Here is a 10,993-nt window from a genome sequence, read left to right as displayed (position 1 = left end):
ACTGGGATGCATCAGAAATTTATTGAGTCAAAAAATGGGTATGTGTTTGATCTGAGTGGAGGCCCCTGTGAAGGGAGCACCAGAGACTGTGGCAGAGATCCCACAGGGTGTCCGTCTGCCTGCCCAGAAAGGGAGAAAGCCCAGCAGGTCCTCCCCAGGCTGGCTTTGTGGGGCTCACAGCCCAGGGCAGCACAAGAGAGCAAGGACATGGGAGGGAAAGGAGAGAGTGGAAGAGGGGAAAGGCAGGCATGGGCCGTGCTTTCTGAGAGCCCAGGCTGGACCCGTCCTTCTGCAAGGGGTGTTGGGGTTGCTCAGACCCCCAGAAAGCAACAACACAATGCTCTGTCCTCAGTTCAGTACCATCTTATGAGTGCCTGGGCACCTTCCCCAGGACCATCTCCAGCAGCTTTAGCAGGGTGGGCACCTGGTGCCGCAGAAGCGGCTGCCCAAGCCAGAGAGGCCAAAGCCCCCGGAGCTGATGGGCACTCCCTCAGAGCTGAGGATGCTGCCAACGGCAGCGGAGGTGGAGGATCCCACGGCGGTGTTCTGTGGGAAGGAGCTGAGGATGGGTCCGGGCAGGGTCACCACCACGGGGGAGGGCTGGATGACGACGGTGGAGTCCTGGCACTGCCTGACACAGGGCTCATTGCAGCTGTTGGCCAGCGGGGTCGGGCCGCAGGGCTGGCATGGCCAGCAGGGGCTGTAGCAGGACATGTCTTGGATGAGGAAGTGCACCTGGGAGAGAGAGGGCAGAGGGACGGAGATCCTGAGGAGTGGGCAAGGAGCACCTTGTCACCCCACCACAAGGGAGACAAGCCACAAAATGGACATAAGAAATGGAGGAATTGTAGGGAGGGGCATGGGTTTCTCCTTCTCCTGAGCCCAGAAGGTTAACAGCAACTAAGCCTTTTCAGGTCCGTGACGAGGCCACGGCTCACAAGTCAGACAAGATTCAGCCTCTCTCCATAAACGACATTCTGTCCCCTTCCCTCTCCCATGTTAAAAAGCCTCATAGCCCAGCATAGGACAGAGCATGTGCTGAGAAATCCCGGAGGAGAGTATGAAAAAGAGGTTCAGACTCACCGTGTTCTCAAGGAGATGGAAATGGAGAGGAGTGAATGTGTGTGGAGAAGAGCCCCCTTTTATACTGCTCCTCACCACCCCAGGCCCACAGTCACTGCACGCAGGCAGTAATTTTCCAACAGACTCACCTCCAAAGCACAATATCTTACCTAATAGGTTGTGTTTTGGTTTCTGTCAACCCTGCCATTACATTTCCTCATTTCTTTCATGTTTGTTTTGTCATGCAATTACCTTTCATGTACTGAGATGAGAGGTCCTAAGACATCACGGACAGGCTGGTGTCATTGCAGGCAGATGATTCCTCCTAAGTGCTATTGGGGTCCCGTACAGGCAGGGGATATTGGCTTGTGTCAGTGAAGTGGAATTGTTTGCAACTCCCTTTGCAGGAGGAAGCCCAGCTAAGGCCTGCACTGCACATGTCATCAGGGCACCCAACGACTCTTCTTCCTTAAGGATGTGTAATGTGCTTCTCTCTCCTCCCTGTATCTCTGTTCACATTAACAACTGTACTAATGGTTTCACTTTCTTTCTCTTGATACCCTTTTCTCCAGGGCAAAGGTTCCCCAGGCAGACCGAGTATGCAGGGCTGGGGTTTGGAAAGCCAAAGCTCACCAGAGATTGAATCAGAGGAATCAAGTGGATGGAAATGAGAAGATCTTCTTCCAAGTTGGTCAGAAGCAAAAAGAAGGCTTGTTCAAAGGAAGCCCTAGCATGCAGTGGGAAGATTCACTGGGGACCAGTGTTACAGGAAATGCAGAGGTGTCCAGGGGTTGTTGGGCTTGGTCTTCACTGGCAGGATTTGCTGTCGAGAGATCAGGCTCCTGACATTCCTTTTGAAAGTCCCAGCAATCAAGGAATGTACCTGAGGACTGGAAGAAAGCAAGGGCATGAAGGAGGAACTGTCTTCAGGAAGGGCATGAAGGAGGAACCCAGGAAGGACAGGCTGATGTTGTGCTTGCCTTCGGTGGGTGAGCGTAGTGCAGAGAATGTTGTTAATCTCATCTAAACAATTCTTTTGGTGCTGTCTGCTGTGACAATCATTATGACCAACTGATAGAATACAGACGAGGGAAGAGGGCAGAGCAGGGGATGGAAAACTGTCATGGCTGCTGGTCTCCAGGGGTAGTGGCATGAATTCCAGCTGGTGGCCACTGACTCATGGTGCTTTATAGGGGTCCAGGCTGGGGCCAGGAGTGTTTAACCCCCTTATGCAAAGTCCCGCAATTGAGAAGAAGAGCCTCCTTCACCACTACAGTCTACAGTCAGTAGGTTTCCAAATAGCTTTGCATTAGAGGACATGGGTCCTGGAGGATACCATCACATTGTCCCCATCCGTATGGAAATCATAGAATCATAGAATTATTTAGGTTGGAATGGACCTTTAAGATCTTGTAGTCCAACCATCCACCTAACCCTGATTAAAAAAAACAAACAAAAACAAAACAAAAAAAAACCCCCATATTACTAAATCACATCTCTAAGCACTATATCAACTCATAGAATCATAGAATTATTTAGGTTGGAATGGACCTTTAAGATCTTGTAGTCCAACCATCCACCTAACCCTGATTAAAAAAAACAAACAAAAACAAAACAAAAAAAAACCCCCATATTACTAAATCACATCTCTAAGCACTATATCAACTTGTCTGTTAAATACCTCCAGGGATGGTGCCTCAACCACCTCCCTGGACAGCCCGTTCCAAGGCTGAATAACCCTTTCACTGTAATAATTTTTCCTAACCTCCAGTCTGAACTTCCCCTGGTGCAACTTGAGGCCATTTCCTCTTGTCCTATCACCTGTAACTTGGGAGAAGAGACCAATCCCTACAACCGCCTTTCAGGTATCTGTAGAGAATGATAATTTCTCCCCGCAGGCTGCTTTTCTCCAGGCTGGATAACCCCAGCTCCCTCAGCCTTTCCTCATAAGACTCTCCAGATCCCTCACCAGCTTCATTGCTTTTCTCTGGATCCGCTCCAGCACCTTAATGTCTCTTTTGTGGTAAGGGGCCCAAAACTGGACACAGTACTCGAAGTGGATCCTCACCAGTTTTGAGTACAGGGGGATGATAATCTGAATTCCACTCACCATGCTGTTCCTGATACAGGCCAGGATGCTGTTGGCCTTCTTGGCAGCTTGGGCACACTGCTGGCTCATGTTCAGCTGACAGTCAACCAACACCCCCAGGCCCTTTTCTGCCAGGCAGAACCCAATAACCAGAACCAGACCCAAGAAACGGTGTCCAACAGCATCATGGCCTGCATTAGGAAGGTGTTTGCTGTCAGATTGCAGAAGTTAGAAGCACAGAATCATAATAATTTTCATTGGAAGAGATCTCTAAGGGTCTTCTAGTTCTACTCCCCTGAAATAAGCAGGGAAATCTTCAATTAGATCGTGTGCTCAGAGCCCTGTCCAACCTGACCTAGAATGTATCCAGACATGGGGTGCTTACCTCCTCTCTGGGAAACCTGTGCCAGTGCTTCAGCACCCAACACCCCCAGGCCCTTTTCTGCCAGGCAGAACCCAATAACCAGAACCAGACCCAAGAAACGGTGTCCAACAGCATCATGGCCTGCATTAGGAAGGTGTTTGCTGTCAGATTGCAGAAGTTAGAAGCACAGAATCATAATAATTTTCATTGGAAGAGATCTCTAAGGGTCTTCTAGTTCTACTCCCCTGAAATAAGCAGGGAAATCTTCAATTAGATCGTGTGCTCAGAGCCCTGTCCAACCTGACCTAGAATGTATCCAGACATGGGGTGCTTACCACCTCTCTGGGAAACCTGTGCCAGTGCTTCAGCACCCTAGAATCATAGAATAATAGAATCATATGGGGTTGGAAGGGACCTCTGGAGACCATCTAGTCCAACCCCCCAATGGAGCGGGTCTACCTAGAGCACGTTGCACAGGATCTTGTCAATGCGGGTTTTGAATGTCTCCAGAGAAGGTGATTCCACCACCTCTCTGGGCAGCCTGTTCCAGTGCTCCACCACTCTCACAGTAAAGAAGTTCCTCCTCATGTTTAGGTGGAACTTCTTATACTCAAGTTTGTGCCCATTTCCTCTTGTCCTGTCACTGGGCACCACTGAGAAAAGACCAGCCCATCTTCCTGACACACTCCCTTTAAGTATTTGCATGCATTGATCAGATGTCCTCTAAGCCTTCTCTTCTCAAGACTAAAAAGACCCAAGTCCCTCAGCCCCTCCTCATAGGAGAGATGCTCCAGGCCCTTAATCATCTTTGTAGCACTTTGCTATACCCTCTCCAGAAGTTCTCTGTCCTTCTTGAACTGGGGAGCCCAGAACTGGTCCCAGTGCTCCAGATGGGGCCTCACCAGGGCAGCATAGAGGGGCAGGATGACCTCCCTCGATCTCCTGGCCAAGCTCTTCTTGATGCACCTCAGGATGCCATTTGCCTTCTTGGCCACAAGGGCACATTGCTGGCTCATGGTCATCCTGTTGTCCACAAGAACTCCCAGATCTTTTTCCTCAGAGCTCCTCTCCAGCAGGTCAGCCCCCAACCTGTACTGGTGCAGGGGGTTATTTCTCCCCAGGTGCAACACCCTACACTTGCCCTTGTTAAATTTCATTAGGTTTCTCTCGGCCCAACTCTCCAGTCTGTCCAGGTCTCGCTGTATGGCAGCACAGCCTTCCGGGGTGTCAGCCACCCTTCCTAGTTTTGTGTCATCAGCAAACTTTCTGGGGATACATTCCATCCCTTCATCCAGGTCATCGATGGATATATTGAAGAGGACTGGACGCAGTATTGTCCCCTGGGGAACACCACTTGTAACACGCTAGTATCTTTCTCCCCCTCTGAGACAGGTTTACTCTGTTTGTTGCTAGCAGACCTGGTGCCATATAAAGTTCTCTGAGATCAAAAAACCCAAAATTTTGTTGGTGGCACCAGTTTCTGAGCCACTTGTTAATTGTGCATGTCTTTTTATTTCTCTCAGTATTCCTACTGCAACTAAGGGTATTGACGAAAAAATTATCTGTGCCCCTGATCCCTCAACCAGTTTCCCCAGTGTCATGAAGTCCTTTTTGATTGTTTTTAAATTTCCAATATTGACCTCGTCGCTTCCCACCTGCATAATTACTAAGGGATAGTAGTCAGAGGGCTGTATTCGGCTACAGCTTTCTGGTTACATCTCTGACCTGGGCCCCAGGGAGGCAGCAGACTTCCCTGTGGGAAGGATCCTGCCGACATATGGGGCCCTCTGTTCCTTTCAGAAGGGAGTCACCAATAACAATTACCCTCCTCTTTTTTTTTAGAGTAGAGGTTCTGATGCAAGGGGGACTGATTTGCTTTAGGCAACCCCCCAGATGGTGTTTCTTCTGCCCTCTCATTTGCCTCACCCTCAACCTCCAGTGCCCCACACTTGTGCAAGGGCAAATGGAAAGATGAGGGGGGCTGTGAAGGGTTTTCCTTGCCTTTTCCAACAGGCACCTGTATCCATTCCTCCTGGTTCCTTGGGTCGCCTCCCTCTGCTACAAGGATCTGCAGAGCCTGGTACCACACATCTAACTCCTTTTCACACTCCCTTATGGACCTTAGTCTATTCACTTCTTCCCTCAGTTCGGCCACCGTGTTAAGCAGATCATTGATCTGCTCACACCTAACACAGGTGTTGTCTCTACCATCATCCATTGCCAGGCTCCAACACTCCCTGCAGCCAATTGCCTGGGTGCCTGCATGTTTGTGTGGGGCCTCTGTTTGGGTACCCACAGTTTTTTTACCCTTGGCCGAGTTCCAACCATGATTCAAACCAATCTCTTCAGGCAAGTGACTTGGTTTGTGTTTTGTGGGTTTTTTTTTTTGTTGTTGGTTTTGGTTATTTTTTTATTGTTTTAGCCTGCCTGACCTGTTATGCTCTGCTTGCTTCTCACTTCCCGAATGTTTTCTTTCTGCTCAGAGCAGCCCACGTGCTCTCCCTTTACACTCTCCCATCACACATCACACACTAGACCAGCCACCTCACCGACCAACCGTCTGCTCTGACCGCCTTTAAATCTCCGCGGTCGTGCCCCCTCCGCGCCTGATTGGCTGCCGCGGACTTCCCGGTTCCGGCTGGAGCTTGGGCTGTGAGTGGGGGCTCATGAGCTCGGAAACCCCTCTGTGCAGCACGATCCACCCCTCTCCGCCAGTTCACCTCAGTTCTTGTCGCTGGTGTTGCCAGTGCCGGTGCTGCCGCCGCCTTGCCGACCAACCCTCATCATCAAAAGTTTCTTTCTTATATCTAGTCTGAACTTTATAATTTTGTTGTGGTTTCAGCCGAAATCACCACAACCGAACTGACAGATGGCCCTTCTCCCCTCCCCCCCTGAAAGAGGAGAGGAAGAGATAAGGAGATTTAAAAGTATAGAATAAACTAAACTACTTTAATGAAGAATTATTATTAAAATTAAAAAAAAAAAAAAGAAAATAATGAAATAGATACAATATATACAAAACCGTATCAAGCTCCCAGGATGACAGTGGCGGGCACTGGGGAAGTCCCAGACTGGACTCAGCAATGGATGGGAACTGGATTCCACCTCTGGAGTCAGGAACACACGGATCGGGATCAAAGGCAGATGAACTGACAGGGTACTCTTTGGAGTCAGCCATCACAGGAAGAAAAAACTTGACCCTTTGATCCCTCAGCTTTTATACTGAGCATGGGGCAGGTGGGATGGAACACCCCAGTTGGTCAGGTTTGGGTCACCTGTCCTGTCCATTCCTCCCCACAGATGTGACCCCTCTACGTTTTTCCGTTTCAGACCCTCTAAGGGGCAAATAACAAAAATTGGCTGACCTTGGTTGTTACAGCAATAAGTATAAGCAAGGGCCTCTCTGCACACCATTCCTTGGCATGGAGCACAAATGTTGGTCTTATCATTCTGAGAATGAGCAGTTTTCTCACAATATGCCATTAGTTTCAGAGAGTTAGAGGAGGCCTAGCTAAAATGTAATATTACAGAACACAAAATTGGTCCGGTTTTACTTCAAACCGGGACAAATTTAAAACCATTACCCATTTTCCTGTCACAACAGGCCCTGTTAGAAAGTTTGTCCCCATCTTTTCTTAAAGCCCCCTTTAAATACTAGAAGACTAAAATAAGGTCTCCCTGGCACCTTTTCTTCTCCAGGCTGAACAATCCCAACTCTTTCTGCCTGTCCTCATAGGAGAGGTGTTCCAGCCCTCTGATTATTTTTTGTAGCCCTCCTGTGGACACAATCCAACAGGTCCATATCTTTCCTGTGAGGACTGCAGAGATGGACACAGTAGTCCAGGTGGTTCTCACAAGAGCAGAGTAGAGAGGAAAATCACTTCCCTCAACCTGCTGGCCACACTTCTTTTGATGCAGCCTAGGATACGGTTGGCCTTCTGGGCTGTGAGCACACGTTGTCAGACCATGTCCAGCATTTCAACCAACAGTACCTCCAAGTCCTTCTTGGCAGGGGTGATCTCAATCTCCTCATCACCTAGCCTATATTGCTACTGGAGTTGCCCTGAAATGGCTGCAGGAACCTGCACTTGGTCTTTTTGAACCTCATGAGGTTCACACTGGCCCACTTTTTGAGGTTATACAGTTGATAGCTCTTGCCTCAACACTCCTGAGACCATAACTACTATGAACAGTGTCCAGTTTTTGTCTCCTCAGTATGAGAGAGGCAGAACCATACTGGTGCAAGTACAGCAAAGCGCCATGGATCCCATGAAGCGATGGGACCCCCTCAGGCAGGAGGGACTGTGAAGCTGGGGTTCATCACCCTGTAGGAGAGAAGGCCACTTCATAGACATGGGTAAAAGGACTGATGGGAGGGAGTGAAGAACACAGAGCCAGACTGTCTTGAGTCCAATCCAGTGAAGACAAGGCACATATTGAAATATGGGAAATTGCATGAAAACATGAAAAACACTTTGTTAGTATCAAGCACCAGCTGGAGCTGTCTGGCCAGGTTGTGGCTTCTCCGTCCTTGTAGGTATTTGGAGCTTCACGGACTTGGCCTTGAGCCTCCTCCAAAGGTTGATCGTGCTTTGAGCAGGGACTGTTGGACTAGACAATCTCCAGAGGTCCCTTTCAACCTCAAGTATCCTGTGATCCAGTCATGGGCAAAAGACGGGTGCTGCACAGGTGCCCCTAAGAAGAAAGAACTGGTTTGGAATATGGGAATCAAAGGTAGCCTTGACTGTCACACCTGAGAAATAGACAGTTCAACACCTGAAGACGGGAAGGAAAGTGAGTACCAGAGTACATCCCTTGGATTTCAGGCATGCTGGCTTCAGCCTTTTCAGGCAGCTGGTAGGAAAGGCAGCTGTGAACCAGAAAGGAGCTCAGAAATGCTGACAGAGCCTTAGGCACCTCATGGTCCCAGAACAAGAAGGGTCCAGGCCAAAAGCAGACTGGCTTTAGCTAAATGGGGTACTCAAGGTGGAGCACTGGCATCAAAAGGCAGCATCCTGGAGGTGGAAAAAACAATGAGCTGTGAAGGAAGAATACAGAAATAATTCCAAGGCATTTTGGGATGCTGATAGGAAGCCAAAGTTTAGACTGTGTCAAGTCTTAAAAGGGGCAGACAGAGCAACAGGCAAAAACCCCCAAGAATGGCATCTACCCCTATAGGAATAGGCGAAGACTGACTGAGGAAAATGTGGGCCCACTGCTGACTAGGGCAGCTGATTTACTGAAGGGTAGAGAGAGAACAGGCTGGAGGTGTCAAAGCCTTGTCTCTCTCAGTCTACACCTAGAAGATCTCCATGGCTGCGTTGCCCTCTGAAAGAGCTGAAGGAAGGATGGGGAGTCCTCCCAGCAGTGGGTGGATATCAAATCAAGAAGTGCCTGAAGAAAAGTTGATCTGTACAAGCCAGTTCATGTTCTCTAAGACAGGGGTACCATAAAGGGATGCCTAGATGTTCTGCAAGATTGGGCTACAGCAGCCTCCAGACATGGAAAAGGACAAATGGCAAGTCCTGCACTTAGAGAGGAAGTAGGTCCACCAGGTATATCTGCCCCCTGGGGAAGGATTAGCCTTGGGAAGAGACTTGGAGGGTGGAAGGGAATGGACACAGGCTTCGTCTTCCTGGCCAAAGAGAGCAGGCTGTGGTGAGGAGCTCTCCTGAATGCTCTGTGGAGGGAAAGGAAGGCTTGCAGAAAATATCTCCCCACCATCTGGGACTCTTCCTTGGGTCTCAGGTGATCTGTCTTCTCCTGGAATTAAGGCTTCAACACAACTCCCCACCAAAGCCCCAAAGGGCTCCTGCAGCATGACCACAGCCCAGCACCATGGGAGAGGCAAGGAAACTTGCCCCAACTGCCAATCAAGTGAGGGCTGGCAGGATCCTGCTGTGCCACGTCCCTGAGGATGCTCAGGGAAGGAAGGCATCATAAGGGCCATGGGAAAAAAAACAAGTCTTAGACTACATCAAACAGGTGATGCACGTCCCTGCCCTGGAGACACGGAGGCAGCTGAGATGTGTCGCAGGGGGACAAGGGCATGTTTTCAGTAAGTAAGCTTCGTGGGAGAGACTGTCCCTACGCATGGCGAGTCACACTCTAATTGTGGATTGGCCGTGTGTCAGCCTCTTGGTGTGAGGCCAAGCCAGGAGTGCGTGCTCTCTACAGGCCCATGTTCCATGCAGGGCTGAATTCCCCTGTGGCCAGGGCAGCTCCATCCATGTCCAGGGAAAGCCGTGTTTGAGCACTGGGCTGTGCCCAAGTACTCAGCTCCAGGCGGCCCCAATGGCCATTGCCCTCAGAAGGACCTCCTTTGTGACACGGAAACAGCTTGGGTTGCTCACAGGACAGTCAGCGTGTTTTGGAGGATTCTCTCCTGCACATCAGGGGCAATGAGGAGCGTGAGGCCCAAGTGCTTGTTGGTGTGAGGAGAGCGGGAGGAAGAAGACACTGTCCTGAGGCCCCGCTCCCTTTGTGGAGAAGGCAGAGAGCCGGTGTGATTTCCGCCACAGCAGTGGGACACAGGCTCCTTTCTGTCCCTGGGGCTCCCTGCACTGTGGCCTCCACTCAGAGGAAACTTCTCTCCCTCTTTTGACTCAATAAAGTTCTGCTGCATCCCAGCCCACTCCTCCGCCTCATCCTTTTCCCTTCAGATTCTCTCTCAAGAGACCCAAAAAAAGAGATATTGCTCAGGGGCTGTTCTGGGAAGGGGTTGTAAGGCTCACTGCCTCAGCCTCATCTTAGATGTTCTTAGATATCATCTCAGCCTCATCTTGGATAGTTCTTAGATGTACTCGGGATCCCCAGGACAATCATGGCATTCTCACAGGTGGTTTGGGTCTGATAGTTCTGAATCATGGCTCGAGAGGCACAGGTCAAGCCCCAATACTCTGCTAAAAGCAGCTGGTTTTCAGGAAGTTGCCAACCAGGGCCTGGCTACCTCAGGCCATGTTTCACTCTCAACACACCCAACAGTTGTCACCTCTTATACCAGCATGATGTCAGATTCCACAAAGCCCACAACAGGCCAACGGTGTTAATTAGTAGTAGCATGAAACACCTCACTGAAGGGTACACAAGGGCCTCAGGACTCTGTGCCACAAAACAACCCACACCAGCCCCGTACGGGAAGAGGGAGGTGTATTCCCTCATCCTCTCCACCAGACACCTCCCCCAGCACGTGAGGGGCCTCAGTGCCAGCGTGCGTTCTGTTAACACGTTCCACGGTCACACAAAGAGATAAACAGTGCAGCAGGAAAACTGTGTCACCCTCACAGAGGCCTTTCAAGCAGGAACTATTACAGCTATAGCATGCTCATTTCAAAACTGCCATTCTCTTGAGCCTCATGCTGAGCACCAAAAAGACTGGGCTGAGGTGACCTTGTCTGGCCTCCAGGTGCCCACCAAGACACTCTGTCACACTTCACCCCCTAAGGAGTAAGGAGAGAAACGGGTTCTCAGCCCTTGGA

General features: G+C 50.1%; 1 protein-coding gene across 1 annotated transcript; it reads right to left on the bottom strand.

Moving 5' to 3' along the window:
* LOC106893745 (feather keratin 1-like) lies at positions 1 to 715 on the bottom strand. The gene has a single exon (XM_014951943.1). The coding sequence runs from the start codon at positions 712 to 714 to the stop codon at positions 409 to 411; it is 306 nt and encodes a 101-aa protein (XP_014807429.1). The 5' UTR covers position 715; the 3' UTR covers positions 1 to 408.
* Between the last annotated feature and the right edge of the window lie 10,278 nt (positions 716 to 10,993).

This window comes from Calidris pugnax, unplaced genomic scaffold (assembly GCF_001431845.1).
Source record: "Calidris pugnax isolate Ruff unplaced genomic scaffold, ASM143184v1 scaffold236, whole genome shotgun sequence".
NCBI lineage: Eukaryota > Metazoa > Chordata > Aves > Charadriiformes > Scolopacidae > Calidris > Calidris pugnax.
This window is presented reverse-complemented; position numbering and strand designations above follow the sequence as displayed.

Excerpts from the sequence above, each read along its gene's own strand:
- LOC106893745 (XM_014951943.1), bottom strand. The coding sequence starts at position 714 with ATGTCCTGCTACAGCCCCTGCTGGCCATGCCAGCCCTGCGGCCCGACC.